General features: G+C 35.4%; 1 protein-coding gene across 3 annotated transcripts in view; it reads right to left on the reverse strand.

Moving 5' to 3' along the window:
* Window positions 1–4,705: 4,705 nt before the first annotated feature.
* Window positions 4,706–23,615, reverse strand: part of LOC110097946 (ubinuclein-1) — a 62,403-nt gene continuing 43,493 nt past the window's right edge. Inside the window, exons 4-7 of one of the 3 annotated variants that reach the window (XM_028692510.1) lie at window positions 20,456–20,532; window positions 13,883–14,507; window positions 5,232–5,328; window positions 4,706–5,123 (exon numbers count right to left, since the gene is read on the reverse strand). In XM_028692510.1, the coding sequence (XP_028548343.1) occupies window positions 5,002–5,123; window positions 5,232–5,328; window positions 13,883–14,507; window positions 20,456–20,532 (921 nt within the window). In that variant the 3' untranslated portion in view covers window positions 4,706–5,001. The remainder of the gene's footprint in view (window positions 5,124–5,231; window positions 5,329–13,882; window positions 14,508–20,455; window positions 20,533–23,615) is intronic. The other 2 variants (XM_028692506.1, XM_028692511.1) reach the window with 2 other exon arrangements.

Consider the following 23,615-nt stretch of genomic DNA (forward strand, 5'->3'; position numbering starts at 1 on the left):
CGAGCGGAAATACAGCTGAATACGGGCAGTAATTCTCTTAAAAAGGGGAAGGTAAAAGTAAAAAAATATTTACTTTTTTTAACAAAATGCATTTACATTAATTATAAGCATGTAAGAAAACCCCATGCATATCCCCGATAATTTTCTTGTTAAATGCTTCGTAATAAGATGAGAAAATGTCCATCACATTGCTAATCACGGATGCACCGGTGTTTTGGGTAGCGAGCATGCCAACTATTAAAGTTAGGCGGCTCGTACATCTCGTGAACATATGTCTTTAAAAAGAAACAAAATAGCGTACTCTTATGTGTCACGGGTTGTACGACCCCTAATTAAAGTATGCACATCACGCCAAATCGCTGAAAAAGTGTGTTTCCTACAAGTAGAAGAATTTGATAGGTGACATGTGATGAATTCAAACATACAAGGCATAAAAAGCAATAAATGCAAATGTCTGTGAAATTGTAGGAGACCCCTTATGTATGCAAAATGTCATCTACGTACAAAATTTTATATGAGTACAACGAATGTGAGCACTTACGGTCTACTGAATAAGATCTGTTATACACCCAATGTATTGACCACAAGCAAAATTTCAAATGATTACAGCGAGTGTTAAAACACTCCCACAATCAACTACCATTCAATAGTCAGTAAATACGTCAGTCTATTGCAAGTAAATGTGGAATAACATGCAGCAAAATGTAAACTTCTACGAGCTATCGTAGAAGACTCGTCAAATGTCCAAAATACTCCGGCACATGCACTGTAAATTGTATATACGTAGGTACACAAAATGGGTAGATACAGTCATAAACCCACATGGGCCCCGGCGAGCATGTTATTAGTACACACGTGACGCTTAGGGATGCTGAGCGGGTCAATAAGCGAATTCATATTTGAACCCGATCCTCCTAAGCAGATAAATAAGAGTCAGCAAGGTTCAGCATAATTATAAAATACCTCCAGACACCTGCATGGGCACCGGCGAGCGTGTTGTGGGAACACACGTGACATTTAGGGATGTTGTGCGGATGAATAAATGAACCCATGTTCGAGCATGATCCTTCTATGCAAGTAAAAAGGAATCAACACGGCTCGAACCATTAAATAAATATACAGTCGCGAGGTCGATCGGGATATTTATTCAATATATTCATATTAGGCCTTCAAGGCCTTCAACAAAGAAAATTCACAAACAAAACCACAAAGCATACGAAACCCAATCCCCTATCGGCAAGTTGATAAGGTCAAAAGGGTTCAATCAAATAAGAGAAACAACCCCTATCACCCCGATGATGGCCGCGTTGAATGCAGAACTCAACCGGAGGGGTTAACTCAAACAAATTCAAATGCCCTCAAACTTACAAAAGATTCAAATATTTTCAAGTGACATTAATATCACCCCGATGATGGCTGTGTTGAATGTTTATCTCAATCGGAGGGGTTCACAAACACTTTCAAAGTGTCATCCCAAAATCTTTTAAATCAAAAGATGTTTAAAATTGAAAATCAACCATCAAAACACTTAAAGAAAAATCTATCCACCCTCCACAACAGTTTGCCGAGGTGGACAAATTCGAAATTACTTCAGCTCACATAGAGCTAATGCCTAGTTGAAAATATCACTATGATTCATTCTTAAACAATCTCTTGCCAGTAAAGACGTCATATGTGTCCTCTAACAGGCGGTTTCGCCGCCAAATGGCACCGCGGGATAAACGGTTATGACCCTGGGGCCTCTGAACCGAGTGGTTTTGCCGCCAAATGGCATCACAAGATACTGGTTATGGCCAGAGACAATACGTTCCTTAGTGGTATCAAATTCTTGAAATATGAATCAATAGGATATAATCGATAGAACACAAAACCCTCTATTAGCTAAGATGGATTCAAATGTCCCCTTAGATAAACATTATCATACGCTTTCTCTACAACAAGAACAACACGCTTTTATCATACTATGTGGGTTAGCAACATGAATCCATTTTATCCTATTAAGAGTCAAATTTTCATTTAAATCAAATAAAGAAATGTCATTTCTAATACTTTCTAACCAAGTCTTTTTAAGTCATATCAACCTTTTTTTAACATAACTCAAATCTAATACATCTACTCTCCTAATTGGGTAATCAGAAGGGCCATTATTTTGTGTGACCAAACAATTTAATGCAACTCTCTCTAATTTTATCATAAGATTTTTCTAAATCAAAATATATTATATGTAGATCCTCCTACCCGGTATGAATCCAATTTGATTTTGAGAAAAATTAGTATGACAACATAATTAAAAAAGTGTAAACACATTTAAAAATTTTAAATTTGAAGGCTAAATAAACCAATCCAACTCGTTTATTTATGTTTATGAATAAGCATGTTTATTGTCCAATAAATAACTTGTTGAATGCTTGATATGATGATAACTAATATAATATTTAATTAAATTTTAATTAAATACAACATATTTATTTACTTATTTAAAAATAATATATTAAAATTTAATATCAATAATATTAAAGGATTAACTATTAATCACACATCTGTTATACAAATGTGTTTACCATAATATATAAAAATATCAAAATCGTATTATGAAATTATATATATTATTATTTTAAGAGAATGTTCAAATATAAATTTGATATAAATAAGGTTTCAATTTCATAATTTTTTTAATAATTTTTAATATTTTAATCAACTAAATTAGATGTCAATCACTATTGCTAAAAAATTAAGGAATTATCAAATTTTATAATAATAAAATAACAGGTCATAATTATAAACTTGTCCTAATAGATAACATAAGCACTCCACTTCCTAACTTTCCTAGTTTCCTGTAAATTGTAACCCCTCACTTCTTTCTTTCACCCACCAACAACCTAAAAACCTAAACTCTCAAACCTCAACAATAAAGATGCATGAAAATCACGGTATGAGCATTGTTAGGTAAGGCAACTGACCAAATCAATGGTGCGTAATGGAGTTTCTAAAGTAAGAAGCAATAAAAAATGAGTGACAGCCTTACTTTCAAGATTTTGTAGCACAAATGTAAACTTGGATCACCCAAAAAGTTGCTTGGCATGATTTAACCTGAATCTTGTCTAAGTCTCAATTGAATCTTAACAATTCTTAGAAATCGATGATTCAAGTACAAAACATTTTTGTTATGTGATTGCAAGAAAGCTTTGATCATGACTTAATCTATTATTTAATTTGTGTCAAGTAGTTAAATGATAATTCTAAATTTATTGAATTATTTGTTCATTTATATTTGTAAACATATTTTTCAATATAGGAACTCATACACAACTCTCCTTGGCCTATTGGTTGAGAGCTTAGGCTTCCAACTAAGAGGTTCAAGGTTCGAGTCTACGTGTATGCGTTGTGTGTGTGAGTTTGCCTTAAATGGCCTAAATGTCCCAAAAAAAAATATAGGAAGTCATTTTTTGAATTTTTTTTCTTATTTCTTAGTGCTTGAAAGTACTCAATCGATTTACTTAAGCAAATAAAGTACAAGCCAAGTATGATTATAAAAAAATTTAAACAAGAAAATTATGAATATCTATGTGAAAGCTCGGTTCGATTATAACGCTACATATAAAATCCTTCATCGAGAGTGTTCTCAATTACCATACATTGAGATGTAATTAACTAAGGAGCCTTATAACCATAAGAAATCTCAATCCACAAAATCTAGTATAAACCTTAGATAAAAATATTGTCTAGGTAAATCTCTATAAAAGTGAAAGTCTACCTTTGAAAACTCCATGTTGTTTCTTGTCTAATCACTTCACTTCAAAAAAGTTCAAAGGAATGGATAACCTCTCAAGATCATAAGCTCTTTCAAAGCCAACATGCACCAAACTAACAAATCTTGACCAAAGGAATTCTATTTTCATCAACATTCTCATATCTCAAAACCGAAGGATTTGAGGGGCTCAAACAAACAACAGTGACAATTTTAGAGCAGTGCTTTCCCAGGTTCCTGTCAATAATATTTAAAAAACTAAAAAATATTTCAAGAAAGGGGCCCTATCCAAACTTTTTTAAAATATGATAGCAAAATTTAAGTGCTCGGAACCTGGTAAATAGTTGAAGATAAAGAATGAACCTAAAATCCAAACTTCTCATGAAGAAGTTCTGATGCTTCGTAAAATAATTAATCAAAAAAAATATTAACAATGTAAATCTTAAGCCAGCATAAAACAGGAGGAAGATGCACTAAGCCTACAATTGCATGGATGCGTATTAATTACAATATAATTGAATTTACTGTTTATTCATTAACAATTAATTATTATTCAGAAGCAACTGTTTCCAGGGTTTTTCATGGCAATAAAAAAAGGCAGAAAGGCTTTCGACAGGAAAATTTGAAGCATAACCGAGAGTAGACTAAAAATAAGTATACAATTAAAACAAAATAAGATTAGTAAGGTTATTAGTAAATTAACAAAATCAATGATAGCAAGAAGTTAAAAGGAAAAGATGCCTAAAAAGTTTATGTTTAATAATCTGAGTTTCCAGGATTTTAAAAGCTCTTTCAGAAATCAAGGCATTCCTCATACATGCATGGAACATCAAGCAATTCATAGCCAATTATAAATCACAAACCATAAGGAAGATTCGTATGTCATTAGCTTGTCACCAACAATTAGGGATTTTCTCTAATGATTCTCATGCATGCATAGGATTTCAGTCACTTTTTAGCCAGTCATAAAACATAAGAAAGGTTCATATGTAATTATCTTTGCCTCAGGAAATAGGTATTTGGTCTAATGAACTTCAGCTAAAATATTTTTAAAATGTGATGCAAATAAAATTGTCGCTAATACTGAAGTTTAGTTTCTTTAATTTCAATGTCCCAAATGAAAAAAACATAAGGATGTAGATTATCGGCCAATGAGAAAATACATAGAAGTTTAATTAATTTTTATCAGATATGAAAACAACAAAACGCATCAAAAGTTTTTTTTTTATTTGCATGACATCAAAAGAGTTTTTTTAGCATGGTACCGATAATCTAGCAACTTTGGCCAGCTTCTGCTTAACTTCTTGAGGCAGTCTTCTTTTAGTACCTTGGACTGTAGGATCAACTTCTTGAACTGCAGGGTTTGGCGGTCTAGCTGTAGAATGAATTTCTTGTTAATTCTAAGGTGATTTCATTTTTGAAAAAAACATTAATGCATCCATCAAAACGAAGTAGTCAATATTGTTGTTGATCTAGAACATACATAGTGCAACTATCTTTTTCAGCTCTTGAATGGCCCGTTCAAGTGTTGTGACTTTAGGTCTTACTGTAACCTCGCTGACTCGGTTAGACAAGGTTTGCTTCAATAAATTAAAATATCAGTTAATGAAGGCATTAAGATGAAACACTATAAGTAAAAAGAAGACTTTCCATATAGAAGGGTATAAACAACCAATCAACTACTTATGTGTTGCTGAAAGTATGAATTTATCACAGATCAATAAATCAACATCAATAGTTTACCCAATAAATCTTGTTTCTGAAGTGGAGAAAATCCTACAATGAACTGCAGACTACAAGTCAAGTGCCACGTTTCAATTGTTGCATTCTGGAAAAAAATTCATGCCTGAAAATCGGCTTCATAATATGAAAAGCAGCCTTTTTCCTTGATACTATTATCAGTAATTTGTCAGTTAGGTTTACAAAGGCCAACTTGCATCTACTACTACCATAAAAATTAGCAATTAACATGCACACAATTTTTACGTGAATAGGACACCATGATGATAATTATTAGTGCTAATGATTGTCCCGAAAAATTCACTATTAGTATAATTTTTTTTGTCTCTCATTCTAGTGCATTCTTTGATGGAATGCAACGTAACATCAAGTTCGAAATCCCACCTACTTCAAGTATGATAATTTAATTCAGAACCTTACAGATATATTCTCTCACTCGGTAAAATAGAGACTCATTGCGAAACCAACCACACTGTCGACTTCCACGATAAGTACACCAACTAACATTAAGGGGGATCCTGCACAAAATTACAAGAGGAAAAGATGAACTTTTTCTGGGATAACTAAAACAAAACTGATGCTGGCACCAATCAAACACTTACGAAGAAAGCATGCACTCGTATTTGACGAGACACAAACTGTCAAGTTGAAGTCCTACAATTTTCTCCACTACTACAACAACAAAAACAACAACATCAAGCATTTATTTCACTATGCAGAGTCGGCAACATGAATCTTTTTTCTCCATTGTGCCCTATTAAAAGTTAAATTCTCATTTAAAAGTAATAAAGAAAGGTCATTTCTAATATTTTATAACCATGTCTTTTTAGGTCTACCTCTACCCTTCCTAACAAAAGTCAAATCTAATACATCTACTTTCATAACCAGGTAATCGGAAGGCTACCGTTTTATGTGGCCAAACCATCTAATGCGACTCTCCCAAATCTTATCTCCACTGGAGCTACTCCAACCTTTTTACGTATATACTCATTTCGTATCATGTCTCTAAGAGTAAAGCCACTCATCCACTTGAGCATCCTCATCTTTGAAACACTTAACTTAATATTATGCTTCTTTTTTAATGGCCAACATTTTGCACCACAAAGCATTGCAGGTCTAACCACATCTTATAGAATTTTTCTTTAAGTTTGAGGGAGAATTTTCTATCACACAATAAGCTCGATGCATTCCTCCACTTCAACCATCCAACTGGAATTCTACAAATAGTATCCCCATCTATTTCACGATCACTCTGAACAATAGACCCAAGATATCTAAAATGTGTACTCTTATTAATGACTTGATCACTCAAAGTCACAACCTCCCACTAGAACTATTATTACTGAAATTACAATCCTTATATTCAATTTTAGATCTACTCAAACAAAAGGCTTTAGACTCTAAGGTTGACCTAGAAAATTCAAGTTTACCTTCAACTCCCTCTCTAGTCTTATCAACAAGAAGAATACCATCAGCAAAAAGCATACACCAGGGTACAACCTCTTGCAAATGTCTAGTGAGAACATCCATGATAAAAGCAAAAAAATATGGTCTTAGGGCATACCCTTGATGTAATCCAACTGAAATAGGAAAATAGTTTGTCAAACCACCTTTTTTTTTTACACAAGTAACAACTCCTACATACATATCGTTAATGACTTGAATATAACCATTATTAACCCCTTTCTTTTCTAGAACTCTCCATAGCACTTCTCTTGGAACTTTATCATATGTTTTCTCTAAATCAATAAATATCCTATGATGCACCAACATGTCACTTAAAGAGGGTATGCAGTGTCGGACACATGTCGGACACGAACACGCGTCGGACACGGCATGGACACGTGTCCGCACGGCATTGGAGTGTCGCAATTTAAAAAATAAAAATTAAAATCGGACAAGCGTGTCAGACACGTGTGTCCGGCAATTAAATAAGGCATTGCTAGGTACATGCTCGGTACCGCTCAGTACATCCTCGGTACCCCTCAGTACATGCTCGGTACTGCTCAATATATGCTCGGTACCGCATGGTACTTGCTCGGTACTGTTAGATACATGCTCGATACTGTTAGGTACATGCTCGGTACCACTCAGTACCGCTACGTACATGCTCGGTACTGCTAGGTACATGCTCGGTACTACTCGGTATCTTCCCATACAAACAACTTACGAACTTTAAAACAAGCAGAACTTCAAAATTACTCTTACAATAAAATTTTATTCCGGGGGCGTTGCCCCTTGACCCCGCGACCTGACCGGGCAGATCGAACCCCGCCAAGGGGCAGGGCCCCCTTGGACCCCCGGCAGACCAATATATTGTTGTATTCATGTTGTCTTATTATTGGGATATTTTGATTTCACTTCATATCAATTTAATTTGATGTATTCATATGTATGATTGGTTTGTTAGCAAAATGAGCTTTGCTGCTGGCGGGGGTGGATTAGGTGAAGGTTCAAAAGAGCCATTTGTCCAAGCAGTGTCTGTGTCCTATATTTTTAAATTTATTATATATTATATTAAAAAATTATTATGTCGTGTCCACGCCGCACCCGTGTCCTATATTTTTAAAAATTGTCGTGTCTCGATTCCGTGTCGTGTCGTGTTCGTGTCGCCGTGTCCGTGTCGGTGCATCATAGTAAATATCATATGTAGATCCTCCTTATTCTCTCTATACTTCTCCATCAAACCTCTCAATAAATGTATAGTTTCCATAATAGACCTACTCGGCATGAATCCAATTTAATTTTGAGAAATGTTAGTATTACACCGCAACCTATGCTCCATTAGTCTCTCCCATAGTTTTAAAGTATAACACATTAATTTAATTCATCGATAATTCGCACAATCTTGAACATCACCTCTATTCTTAAAAATAAGAATCAACACTCTCATTCTCCAATCACCTAGCATCTTTTTAGTCTTCAAAATAATATTAAAAAGTTTAGTAAGCCATGAAATTCCTTCCTCTTCTAAGCATTTCCACACATTTATTGGGATATCATCATGTCCAACAGTGTGGGGAACAAAAATTTGCACCCTGGCCTCCCCGCGCTTCGCTTTTTGCTTTTGGGGGAGTTTTAACGAATAAATTTCAAGGGTAAATTTTCAGAAGGCAAACTGGCTTTGTAGATAAAACACTACCAAGAGATTTTGTCCTCATTTTGCGAGGACTTTATGACCTAAGTTCTAATTTCCTATAGGTGCAAGCCCCTATAATTAATTACCCCTCTAGATAACAAGAGAGAACTATCGATTAATGCTAGTAGTCGATAATATGTCATAGCCGTAGATACGCGGTATCCGGCATATAATAGCAACATTGGATTGAGAAAGAGGAAATTTAATATTTAAAATTTAAATTCTCACCATTTGTACTTAAAGCGGATGGTGGGGTGATCATGATAAGCCCGATCAAGATCTCATGGTTATGTTGTCCCAGGCCATCATGGTCCCTGGTCTACTTAGCCAGAGGAGGTAGTTGACTCAATCTGATAAAATGATACTTTTCAACATCCATATGTTAAGTCATCCAAGGGTACCTTATAGACCTAGGGTGGACGAGGACAAATTTGAATCCACCTTAGTTAACAAGTCTTTTTGCCCTATCGAGCATATACTATTGATTATATCTAAAGGATTTAATATCGTTGGGGAGCATACATGCTCTGACCATGATTGTAATATAAGTGTTATTTTTTGACTAACCACCCGGTTCAAAGGGGTCCTGATCATAACCGTTTACTTGTGGTGCTATTTAGCGGCGAAATCCACAGAGTGGTGCTATTTAGTGATAAAAATATTTGTCAGAGGACACGTGTCACGTCCGTACTAACAAGAGAAAGATTGAGAATGAATCCTAATAATATTCTCGACTAGACATTAGCTCTTTATGAGCTGAAGTTATATTTGAATTTATCAATCTTGACAAACTGTCGCGGATAGTTGATAGATTTTTTTAAGTATTTGATGATTTAGTATTAATTTTAAATATTTTTAATTTTTGGTATTACTGGATTTCCGGATGTTTATGGGCGTTTAAGGACATTTTTAATATTTTTGGTCCCCATCGGTTGAAATATTATATCAACCCAGCCATCTTCAGGGTGACTTTGAGATCATTTGAAAATATTGTATTTTGTGGAGGTTTGCGAGCATTTGAGAAGATATAATTCCCTCCGGTCGAGATAAGCATTCAACACGGCCATCATCGGGGTGACTTTGAGTTCATTTGAAAATATTTGTATTTTGTGAAAGTTTGAAAGCATTTGAAAAGATGTGATCTCCTTAGGCCGAGATAAATATTCAACACGGTTATCCTCGGGGTTACTGAATATTAATCGAATCCAAATTTATTTCTTAACCCGCACGGCATTCATAGACATCACGTGTGTACCTACAACACACTCACCAAGGCATACGCTGGTATATGTCACTGGATACACTTCTTGTAATTCATTCCTGTGTGTGCATGATATGATTTCTGAAATGCAATCATAGTATCGAATGACACACTAGAGTGAAATACTCTGCTGATTACAAAAATGTACAGGAGGATAGTTTTTTGAAATGCAATTGCAGTGTCAAATGACACACTGGAATGAAACCCTATGCCTATTACAAATATGTGCAGGAGGGCGTTTCTTTTTTTATATGCAGATCTAGTGCCAATTGTCAAACGACATACTAGAGTAATACCCTCTGCATATCACAAATACATGCAGGAGGTTATTTTGAAATGTAATAGCGATGTAGGAATGATATGCTAGAATGAAATCCTCGGCATCCTATAGATGCACGCCAAAGGTCTTTCTTTTTAAATGACATAGCAATGTCAAAGCACCACTCTAGAATGAAATCCTCGGCATCCTACAGATGCATGCGGAAAGGCCCTTGGCCATGCACACACTACACATGCATGTAAATGCAGTGTTGGATGATATGCTTATATAACATATCATGCATATTGCAATGTATGTATAGGAGCCTTTTAAGATATTTGCATGCAATACAAATGGGTGTTCGACTACATGAGCGACTATTGATGCTGAAAGTGTGGGGCTTTATTTCGTGCTTTATTGATGCCTTCTATCTGCTTGTGCGAATGTTGCGAAATCGATGGCATAATGTCGCACTTCAGCGGCTCATGATTTTTAATATTGATTACCTATTTTAGCTTACAGGTGAATCGTAGTGTTGTCACCACTCGGCATAGCCATTTTGATTTGATGTAGGCTCCATTTTCTAACGCTTCAGGAGATAAGATCTACGAATCAACTGACCCTTGTTTAGATTGGGTAAACACATCTAAACAACATGAGGTCGTTTTGTGATAAATAATGTATCAAACACTGATGAGACAAAAGACTCGGTTAGTACATCATTGTATTGCTCTATCCCCGAATCTTCATGAGGCTATGACATTGAATCAAGAGGCTTAATCTTCGGGTCTTTGCTCGAATGACGTGGTATATTCAGGAGCCTTGGGATTTCTGAAGAAATGATTGAATGAGATATTTTCCCTCCTTTTTTTCTTCCAGTGCTCATTCATTGACTCTACAGAATCATTCATAAAATCATTTAATTTTTTTGTGTCACAGTATCGCAATTAGGGTTTTCCGTAGCAGCAAGTCAATGAGCTTCTTGTAGCAGTTTGTAGATGTTCGCAGTTGTTAAAAGTCTTCAATGTCTCGATAGAGATGATAGGATTAAACATCTTTTTAACTGATCATTCTTTGACTCTACAAAATCATTCATGCAATCATTTGATTTTGCGTCGCATTTGGAATCTTCCTTTGACGATGTATCAACAAACTTCCTCCGTATATCGACTTGTTTTTTATACCCAATGTACTCGCAACATCTCAATCATCATTACTGTAGGTGTTGTATGTATTTATGTCCACAGGGGATTCGTCGTACTTAGGATATACCCACTATTATTATCCACACATAGGTTATATCAATTGTTTTTGCTTGCATCCAAATTAGTGCCTTCATTTGATTTGATGTTGGATGCTAACTAAATTACATTTATCACCAACTTTTACATGCATGTTGGCCTTATATTCATAGGAGAATATCACGTACACATGCAACCAATTGACCTTGATTGATAGGAGATTATTACATCCACAGTTCATCAACAATCACCGCTCACAAGCGGACTAGTGCATTTGCTTGTCAGCTTTCTCCTGCAATTGCATGTGAATGAGCCACCATATGCTCTTTATAATCAGGAAACAATGATTACAATGTCTTTGCTTCAGGCTCTTCGACCAACTTTTGGCTGAAAATTCTGAGCATGATTGCTCATTGCTGCTTGCATGGTTAAATGTACTTATAGGGTACAACGGTTGTCGACTGCATGGACACTCAAGTGTTTATTGCATGTTATATGTACTTGCATCATATCCACCCTCACTATTAATAGGTGGCTTGGTGTACTTGTTTACAGTGACAGGTTGTATGCAAGCGATTGATGTCAACTGCAAAGCACGGCTATAATCAGTGCATTTTGTCTTGATGTGATTTGTTGTATGCATAATAGGTTGTCTTTCATTAATTGTCAGTGTTGCCATTTCAATTTACAGGCATTGTTTCTTGTGTTGCGGATTTCATTAATACATGTGAGAGACATCCATGCATTCTGCAACTAGTTGTTGTTGCTTGCAAGTATTGTGCATTCAATTGCATGGGTAATGTTGTAGGAGTTCATTGCATTTACCGGCATCATTTTCTACATGTCATATGTTTGCAGGTGTTTATACTTGTTCAGATGCTACAGATTGATTACTATTCATTGTATGCATGCATCGAGGTCTTCTTTATCATGAGTCCTCTGCTTATGGTTTGGTTTTTACTAAAATAATCAAAATTATTATTTGTCATTTGTATTTTTATTATTATTATGCATTTCCAATTTTGCACTTTAGAATTTAGGGGTTTCTTCCCTGCATTCAATTCAAATCTCCTAGGTTCTGTTGAAGTTAGGTCACCTGTATTGCTATTATTAAAGTTCTGTGCACTTCAGTCAGAATTTCGATAGCATCCCGACATATCCCCCGTTTTGGGAAAATTTGTGGAACTGGACATTCCCACAACGCTAAGAAAACGTGTATAGTAGTTTTTTTTTCCCACAAGATTTATGGAAAGAATAGGTTCCAAATCACAATTGATGGCTGCACATGCCCTTCCCACATGCCATCACAATTGATGGCTGCACATGCCCTTCCCACATGCCATCAATGCCTCAAAAATAGGAATAATCCCAAAACAAAATGAGAGAGCTAACAAGCTTTTAGGAGAGCTATAATTGACTGCATTAACCTCAGTAAATATACCCTAAAAAATGTAAAGAATTGAAAGAAACAAAAGTTATATACTATGTGGTACATTGTTCTAGTCAAGATTATACTTTTTTCTACCTACTCAAGGCCAGCATCTATGCCACTTAGAGGTTCTAAGCAGACACTATGAAGATCCCAAAAACACAATTTCTCTCACAAAAATAATGTCTATGGTTGGATAAGACATTAGATATTTATCTAAATTAGTGGGTCATTGGATGATCCCACATGAGCACCAAGATGTTGGAATTTCAGTGAAAAAAGTAAAAGCTTGGGCTAGAGAAGCATCAGGCCCAATGAGTACATTGGCCCCCATCCATAGAGCCTACATATTCATAAATTTTTAGTCAAAGTTGATGTAAACCATCCTACATATTTTGGACTCTGGTATTTCATTTGTAAGTCAACAGGATAAATCCTAAGGTATCAAGTAGCAGAAAATTTCAAAATATGTAATATTTATGGTAGTTGATTTTATCTGCAGAAATCGTCACAAAGGATCATGAATTCTCATGTGCGTTCTTCCTGTAATCTACTGGTCTATTTTTTGTTAGAACTCTAGCAGGTAGATTTATTTAAGCGGAAGAAAATGAAAAACCTGCTGGAAATAAGGCAAAAAACACTTTAATTATAGCTACCAGCTATTTATAAAACAAAAAATTTGACCTCAAAAGTAGTCATACAGTTCTCAATATCCACATCAAGTTCAAAGTCTATCAGAACAGTACCAATTTATTATTTAACAAACGCCATGATAAGATTAAAATAAGAATTGCAGATTAATACTAGTATATTTTAATTACATCCAACGAAATTAAAGAAAATGGAAATAATGCACTTGCGAGAAAGCAAGAATTTATATAGAAAGAAACCTTTTTAAAGGGCTTCCCAAAAAGTTTAGTAATAACAGAATGAAAGAGGTCACCAATTCAATGAACAACTGTAAAATAAGAGATACCGAGGGGATCAAACAAAACAAAAACATCATATTATGGTTAAATTAATGAAACTATATAAAAAAAATGAAAAACAAAGAGATCCTATTACCGCGTTCTTAGGCTTCCCAACATTACTCACAATCGTCTGTGCAGGGTAGGAAGTAATAGATGAACTAATCTGCGGATATTCACAAGTTCCGTATCTGTCCTTGCACCGAATTTTGGGTAACTGCTCTAGTTCAGTTTTAAAATTAAACAATTTCTTTGGTTGAGGTTCAACTTGCGAAACAACAGCTTTCTCTTGAGATGTCTGATATATGGCATCTAATGATTCACTTGTGCAGCTTGATTTATAAAGTCCTTTAGAAGAGAGAGATTTGTTCTTGCCAACATCCTTCGGTTCAAGCTTGACTGATGAAACGTCCTTATCTGGTATTCTGGTAGATGGGGGAACATCTAAATCAATGGCAAAGTCAGCAGACTGTTTCTTATATATTACTGGGGAGGCATTTGGTTTAATTTTCAGATGCTTTTCTTCTTGATGATGTTCACCAAAGGAAGTCACAACCTTTCCGGGATTTAAGCTCTTTGCTACCAAAGGAACACTCCTTGCAGCAGCTTTCATCTTCGTATTACCCCTCTTTGCATGCTCATGATCAATTTCATTCGGAATTTCAGCTGAATCTTTTCTCCTCCTTTTCTTTGTCTCGAATTTTGGTGATGGATTTGATTCACTAGTTTAGCAAAACATATAAACGAAGCATAAGAATGCATGAACCCTTTTAAAAGTTCAAAAGTGAAGTAATGTTAACTGCTATTCTAATGCAGAATGAAGCATTACTTAAAAGTGATTTAAGGAACTTTTTCAATCTCAACTTTTATAAAAAGGATCCAGAGGATTACAAAATATGGATTCAAGGAAAACCACACACAAAGTAATTAGGGACAAACGAAAACCTGAATGTTTGGCCAAGTTATGATGTAAAAAATGACTGGTAAACAAATAGATCATAAACGTAAATAAGAAAACAAAAAATGAAATAAGAATCATTCAGATATTAAGAAAAATGAGGATAAATTAGCAGCAAGTATATATGGCATTTATAATTTTCTACACAGCTCATCTGAGTATGGAGAAAAATGATTCATGTCTCTTAGAAGGAGATAAGGCCTCTTGTTTTTGTATTGTTGTTGTAGTTGTAGAACTTCGAGTATACACACCCTGGCCATTGTTTAAAATTGCGCAATATGAGGCTCTCCTTAAGGCTTGCCTCAACATAATTCTAGTGAAAAACCTCTCAAGACTTAACGCTTAAGACTTTTTTAATGAGGCTTACGCCTCATCATGGTTATGGCCCGCCTTAAGGTGTGCCTCACCTCGCTTGCATGAGGCGTACACCTCACTCTATTTATGTTTTTTTTTTTTTTTTAATTCAAAACTTACAAAAATCCTATATAAAGCCTCAAAAAAATCATGTCTACTTGCATGCCAAGCCGCAGAAACTTTCTCGCCCTCTAGCCCTCTCCATTCACCATAATCACTAGCATTGTAGTCGCAACAGAGGATCACCTAAAAGCCACGGGCCACCACCATCTCTTCTAAAAATTTTGGAGTATTACTCTTATCTTTATGTTGAAAAAAAACATTTATGAAAGATGAAGATGATTGAAATAAATTAAGAAGAAGCACATTGAGAGGTATCCATCCTATAGGATGAGACAAAGGAGAGAACAATTTGTTATGACAACGACTCAAATAAAAATTACTTAATAATGATAGTAAAAATGATTTTTCTGAGTTGTTGCCAATTATTTTCTTTTTTATTATGAATTAAATGTTGATGTGTAGGGAACTGAGAAAAAAATTAGAGTTGAACTTGATTTTATATGATAATTTTATGCAATTCATATATTTTATATTGTTTTGCTCTTGTAATATTTGGATTTCAATTTTATTTCACACATTTTATCATTTTACCACTTTACTTCTTATGCAATTTTTTGTTTCATATATATGTAAATTTGTTACTTCGTAGTTTAATAGAAGTTAATATGTCATCCTTTAATATACTATTTGGGTATTATATAAAATATAACTTTTAATTTTTATTTTTACTTTACACAATTTATAGATTTTGAGGCTTAGGCCTCAAAACACATTAAGGCTTACGCCTCTCCTCGCAAATGAAAAATGTTACAATACTCAATTGTTCAATTTTACACATGGATCATAACAGTACTTCTTTTATGTAAATGGATCATTAGTATATCTCAAGTTTAATAGCCATGGAAACTCTTCCCTCATAACTATCAATTCAAGTTAATAGCCATGGTATACATAAACGCAGTTCAAAATGGAAGATCTATGAAATACCGTGAGCAGAAAAAAAATTGGCATAGTGTATATAGAAAATAAGAAAACCAGGACCTCTAAAAAAATTAATTTATACACTTACAATATACCCAATAATTTTTTCCGATAAAGGATTCATAGCTATTATTTTAGAAATAGTTTTGGTCATCATCTGAAGAATGAAATTGCCAATAGTCACAGATATATAACTATAAAATCTAACTATTCCAATAGTTAATACTGACAGGTGTATGTGCTGCATTTTATTTCATTTTAAATACCCCACTTCTGAGTAGCCAATTTCAAATTCATAGCTGTGAAATTCATTCCATCCCACAATACTAACCACAAGCAATTAACTACCACAAATCCGTTTAATGATCAAAGACAAGATGGATAATATTTCATGTCGATTGAAAAGAAACACATTGACTGTGAAGTCAATGTATATGAGAAGAAGGCATTTGGTCCTTCAAAATAAGAATTTAATACACATACTATGGTGAGTTGTCAAAACATAAATGATAGGTTATTTTTGGGCTACGAAAATTCGGCCCCGGCCTCGCCGCCGCTTTTCTATTTATTCGGCGAGGGGAGTTTTAAGGGAATTAGTTCCGGGGTAAATTTTGGAAGGCAGATGGGTTTGTAGATAAGACACTACCCAGAGATTTCGCCCTCATTTTGTGAGGACTTTATGATCTGAGTTCTGGTTTCCTATAGGCGCAAGCCCCTATAGTTAATTACCCCTCCCAATAATGAGAGAGAACTTTCGATTAAGGCTAGTCGTCAATCAGATACGTAGAAATACGTGTTATCTGGCATATAGTAGCAGCACTGGGTTTGAATTTTTGAGAACTGGATTTGGATTCGGGAATTTGAAAATTTTGATATTTAAAATGAAAATTGCACCATCTTGCACTTAAAGCGGATGGCGGGGGAATGGATGATGGACCAGATCAAGATCTCATGGTTCCGTCGTCCCAGGCCATCGTGGTCCCTGGTCTACTTAGTCAGAGGAGGTAGTCGACCCAACCTGACAGAAGGATCCTTGTCTGCAACCATGGGTTGTTTCGTCCAAGGGGACCTTGTAGACCTGGGTTGGATATTTGTCTAAGGGGACAAATTTGAATCCACCTTAGCTAACAGAGGGCTTTGTGCCCTATCGATCATATCCTATTGATTCATATCTCAAGGATTTGATGCCAATAAGTAACGTAACGGCGATGGCCATAACCGGTATTTCGTGGTGCCATTTGGCGGCAAAACCACTCGGTTCAGAGCGCCCCGAGTCATAACCGTTTATCCTGCGGTGCCATTTGGCGGCAGATCGCGGGTCAGAGGACACGTACCACGTCCTTATCGGCAGGAGACTGTTTTGAGAATGGATCCTAGTGATATTTTCGACTAGGCATTTGGTTCTTTGTGAGCTAAAGTAGTATTTGAATTTTGTCCACCTCGACAAACTATTGCGAATGGTGGATGGATTTTGCTTTAAGTGTTGATGGATAGATTTCAGATTTTAAATATTTTTGGAATTTTGGAATTTTTGTGGAATTTTTGGATTTTTGGATTTTTATGGGTATTTTGGGTGGAGCTTTGGAATAATTGAAATGGAATGTGGATATTTGAGAGACATTCAAAAATATTTGGAAACCCCTCCGGTTGAGATCTGCATTTAACACGGCCATCATCGGGGTGTTTGGGGTCATTTCCATTTGTTGATTGAACCCTGTCGACCTTATCAAATCGTTGATAGGGGATCAGGTTTCGTAGGCTTTGTGCCTTTGTAAGTGAATTCTCTTGATTTTAGGCTTTGAAGGCCTAATATGAATGTGTTAAAATTCTGGTCCCCACAACCGTGTATTTATTTGAAGGTTCGAACCCTGTCGACTCCTATTGATCCGTATAGAAGGATCGGGTTCGAACTAGAATTCACTTAATAACCCGCGTAGTATCCCTTGACGTCACGTGTGTACCAATAACACGCTCGTCATGGCCTATGCGGGTGTTTGGGGGCATTTTATAATTATACCCTGTCTACTCCTTTTTATCTGCTTAGGAGGATCGGATTCAAATTTAATAACCCGCGCAGCATCCCTAGACGTCACGTATGTATCAATAACACGTTCGTCGGGACCCATGCGGATTTTGTATGTTTTTTTTCCCCTTTTAAGTGTACCTATATGTATACAAGCTATGGTGCACGTGCAGGGGTACTTTGAAAGTATTAATAGACGCCTTCTGTCCGCTTGTATAGAAGTTGCGGATCCGGTGGTGAGACATAGGAGCTTCTAAATAGAGTTACTCGCTGCTTTGTACAGGTGGACAGTCGTGCACTACTTGTTGCTTTCTGCAGGTAGATCGTAGTGCACTAACGAGTCTTGCATGAGTTTCAAACTTATATGTTTAATCACTTCTCATTTTAGAGATTTTAGCATTAGACATTAGATTATGCTCTCTATAATTACAAGTCAAGCTCATGTTCTCCTTGATGTTGTATAGTTCAAGTTCAGTGTTAACTATAGTCCAACTCAAATCTTTGTTTGAGTTTAAATGTCCAAGTCATGTCTTTGTTCATTTCAAGATCTAGTTTTGATTTGAGTTCCTTATAGTTCAAGGTTGATTCAAGTCTTTGCTAACGTCATTTGATTTCCAAATCAAGTATGAGTTCAAGTCCGAATGCACAAGTTCAAGTCCAAAAAGTCCCCTGAGTCCTTGTAAGTTCAAGATTGAGTCTTTGTTCCATTCTTGCTTGAGTTCAAGTCCAAGTTTTGTTCTCTTTTGAGTTCGAGATCATTCTCTTGTTTGTTTGCATTTGAAGTTATTTATTGATTGTTTAAGTTTGAATTAAGTCTATTTGATGCTCCAATCAATGTCCAAGTAAAGCTCCATATTGTTCCAAGTACGAATTGCATTTACCCGAAATTTCCGCAATCTTCCGACGTCTCCCCCGTTTAGGGGAAAACTACGGAAAACTGGGCCTCCCACCACGTAGAGAAAAGCGTGCATGGTAGGTGCCCTCGGACGAGGACACCGCGGCCGTAATAATTTGTTTTTCCCACCACGCCAGAGAAAGGCGTGCATGGGTTGCGGGCACCAGTTTAAAATAAGCAATTTTTATATTTGACCCCACCTCGTCGTAGGCGTCACACTGGGTTCCCTTTCCACCACGCTAGAGAAAAGCGTGCATTAGTTGGTTTTTCGGTCCAACACCAACGCCGAAAATGGGGTTTTGATTACCCGTCCCGTTGCAAGCTCCGCAACGAATTCCCTCCTACCAAGCTAGAGAAAAACGTGCATATGTGGTTGTTCGCCGCGTTGCAAGCACCGGGAATGGGTTTTTAAAGTTCTAGGGTTTAGGGAGATTATATCTTCACAAGTATCGTCGAGGTTAGCACACGGATAGAGGCAAGAGAGGTAATTATAATTAATTATGTTTAATAATAATTATAATTATATTTAAAATATAATTAATTACATTCAATCTTAAATTAATCATAGATTAATTAAACACATGTAATACATGATTAAGCAGGATTTATACAGGATTAAATTCCATGGCAGAGCAAATCCTCTGTTTCCCCCTTTTAGCCTCAAATCCAAAAGGATTTACGGGACTTGGCCGAAGTAGTGCCTGAAAGTGAGAGAGTTACCTTAAGAGGGGGCAAGTGAGCTGTTGCTCTTGCTTCTGATCCAAATGTCTAACTTCCGATCCAAATGAAAGGGAAAGTCGGAGATGGAGCAAAGCTGAGCGACAAGGAGGAAGGTCAGTTTCTCCTCTCTCTCTCTCTCTCTCTCTCTCTGTGTGCTTGCGGTCGGCACAGGCAGTCGGCAAGAGGAGCACGGTCGGCGCTGAGAGAGATCGGGAGGTCGGGATGGCTGAGGGATTTCGCGTGGAGAGAGCTTCGGTAGTGGAGAAGGTAGCAAATGGAGGAAGTCGGGGAGAGCAGCGGGTATTTAACGACGCGAACAGAGCGACTCGAGCAGGGTTTGAGCGAGATTCGCGGAGAAGCGACGCAACGGCGCCGAGCTACAGGATTTCAGCGGGATTCCTTGCTGGATTTCGGGAGGGATTATGGAGGATTTCGTGGATTCAGCGGAGGCAAGGTTTGTACGCTAGATTTCTTCCTCCTTTCCTGTTTTGTTCTTTATACAGAGGTTAACATTATTAAATGAAAATCTTCCAAAGAAATAGTATTGCAGAAAATGTTATGCCTAATATTAATGCAATAAAACTGTATTAAGGTAGCTATTAAGTGCAATGACTATGATAAAAGGATAAATGCACTAATAAAAAGAAAATAAAAATAAAAAAATAAAAAAACATACTTCCATTCTAGCTTTCCCCTATTAACAAAATATCCATTGTGCTTGGTGGACAATTTGTCAACTTTGAAATATTCATCCTGTAAAATTAAACACAAGAAGAAGTTATTCACGCAACATCATTAGCCCTTCATAAAATAATTGACAGGCGAATCTTTTTAATAAAGTGATGTTTATAAATCATGTATATGCCATACTAATCAATATTTCTCAACCATTGCAGATAAGTAGAAATATAAAAAAATTACTTTTTGAATTGTATTGCTCTCCTTCTGCACTTAGATTGGAGGTATTTCTAAGCTCTTCAAAATAAAGAAAGAAATGCTCTTTAAAATAAATAAATAATCCAAAACGGGATCCAATGGCTAGGTGAAAAGAGAGAAGAAAATGGATTGCAATCCAAGGCTTAAGAGTGAGAAGATCCAATAGCTAAGCCCCTTAAGTTATTTGCTTAGTAGATCATACTATGATTGGCTACATAATGAAACCAACAATTTCTTTACCTAAGGAGGAGACTTGGAGTTGGCAGATGAAAGGAGGATGAGGAGTGGGTCCCACAATACGGCCTTCAATACACCCCCTCAAACTGGTTGGCATAAATCTAGCATTCCAAATTTGCTTACAAAACTCTTGAACGTAAGGTTCTAGAGTCCTTTGCTGAATATATCGGTAAATTGATTTCTTATTGGTATATATAAAGTGAAATCAACTCACTCTCTAGTTTCTCTTTCATGAAATGTTAATCTACCACTACATACTTGGTAGAATCAGTTGTACTAGGTTATAAGTAATGTTGATGACAGAATTATTAACATAGTATATCATCATTGGCTCTTCCTACTTGATTTTTAAATCTTCCAAGATGATTTTTACATATTCTTTTGTCCATCACCCTAAATTCAGATTCAGTACTAGATCTTAAACAACTGATTACCTTTTTCTACTTTATATTATAAGATCTCCTCCTAAGAATGCAAAGTATCCTAAAGTTGATCTTCTATCTACTAGTGATTCTGCATAGACCGCATCAATATACCGTTTCGTTTGTATATTATCTAGCATTTTATAGAGAAATCTTTTTCTAGGACATGATTTAAGATATTTCAGGGCTGTATAAGCAGTTTAATTGTGAGACTTTTTGAGCCTAAGCATGAATTTACTGATGAGACTTATTATAAAAGTAATGTTTGAAGGGATATGAGATAGATATATTAGCTTTCTAACTACTTTTTGATATTGTCCATATTTACTTCCGCTTCTTCATTTACATGCAACTTTGAACTGGTTCAATTGGGGTTTCATAAGCATTGCAAGCAGTCATTTTGTCTCATATAGTAGCTCCATACAATTTTTTGTTAAGAAGAATATTTATTATCCTACTTGAGCTACATCGATTATTTGAATTTTTCATATATATCTCAAAGTCTTCCGCAAATTTTCTTCCAAGGAGCTCATTTTCTTTATTGTCGTCACATATAATAATTCTATTTTCAACAATATAAATTATAATTGAGATATTATCATGAGTGAAGCGTTTATGAAGAAGGCATGATTCCGTCATCTTTGTTAGTATCCAGCTCCAATCACGGCTTTTGTAAATCTACAAAACAATGCTCTCGATGATTATTTAAATCCATATAAAACATTTTTTAACTTGCACACCATATTCTCTGTCAATGGGTTATAAAACCCTAATAGAGGATCCATATAAATTTCTTCAACATCTATATGTTAAAAGGCATTCTTTATGCCATAATGTTGTATAAACTATCAAAGATTAGCTGCTAAAAAAGTCTATATATGAACTATACGCAGGACCAAAGGTTTCTTGATAATCAATTTTATATGATTGAGTATATTCTTTAGCTATTTATCTTTTCTTGTACCATAATCTGCCTTATATTTTAAAAAACAAATTTGCTTTCCTTTTGGTAGTTCAACAACTTACCAAGTGTGATTTTTTTAGAGCATTTATCTCTTTTCTCGTGACACCCTTCAAATTCTTATTTTCAAGTGCCTTAAATAAAGTTTATGATGTTGGAATGGAACTAGAGTTCATATTTGTCAAGAAGGCCTTATATGCAAGGGAAAAAATGTGCAAGGATGTGTATTAGGAGATGGAAAGCAAAGGGATAATGATAGTTGACATTGTTACCTGATAACAGTTTTAAGATGATAATATCTGTATTTTTTTTATTGAGGGAATACCCAATAATGGCACGCATTTGAGGGCTCTAAAATCCAATTTACACCTATATTATTTGTAGATAGGGATCTATGCAATGCATCCAAATATTTTTGGAGGGATGTTTAATTAGAAATTATTTGAGAAAAAAATTCTTCCAAATAGCTTAAAGAACCTTTGAAGCAAATCACCCAGGGTATTCTATTGATTAGGTAAGTGGCAGTTCGATCAGCTTCTCCTCAATATATTATTGATACTTGAATCTAAAGAAGAACTGCCCTCGTGACTTCCAAAAGTGACAATATTGTCTTTTTACCATCCTATTTTGTTGGGAATATCAAAGCATGAGGATTAGTGAATGACACCCTATGAAAAAAGAAGATAATGTGTGATTGAACTAATCATGAATTTTATCTCTCTGAAATATTTTGATTTTAGTATGGAATTATTTTTTTATCATGGCAATAAAAGTGAGAGGATAATGCTAATATTTGATGAGACTAATACATATCATTCAAGCATAATCCTTAATAAAAATGACAAATCCAATAACTACAGAAATAGTGAGGATTTTGAAGGATCCCTAGATATCATAATAAACCAAAAAAAAAGGAGTGATGGATCTAAAACCACTTTTGAGAAAAATAACATAATGATATTTTACAATTTCATAGGTCTAATAATGAAAGAATTTTATGTTTGTTTTCATAAAAAGAAATGACCCGTATATCATAGATTTTTAAAAGAGAAATGCCCTGACTTGTAATGATGCTCTCAAATGGTTTCCATATTGTGGGTGGAAATGAAGAAACATGACAAGCAATTTCTATGGATTGTTGTGGAGTTCCCATTACTTTATTTTAACGTATCCTTGCTTTTTGTAGTAGTTACACCAAAGATTGCATTTGAAAGAAAATTTTTGTTCTTTGGGATAAGAGTTTATAGCAGCAAATCCCTTAACTTGGGATTCAGTGGTAG

Source organism: Dendrobium catenatum, unplaced genomic scaffold (assembly GCF_001605985.2).
Source record: "Dendrobium catenatum unplaced genomic scaffold, ASM160598v2 fragScaff_scaffold_156, whole genome shotgun sequence".
Taxonomy (NCBI): domain Eukaryota; kingdom Viridiplantae; phylum Streptophyta; class Magnoliopsida; order Asparagales; family Orchidaceae; genus Dendrobium; species Dendrobium catenatum.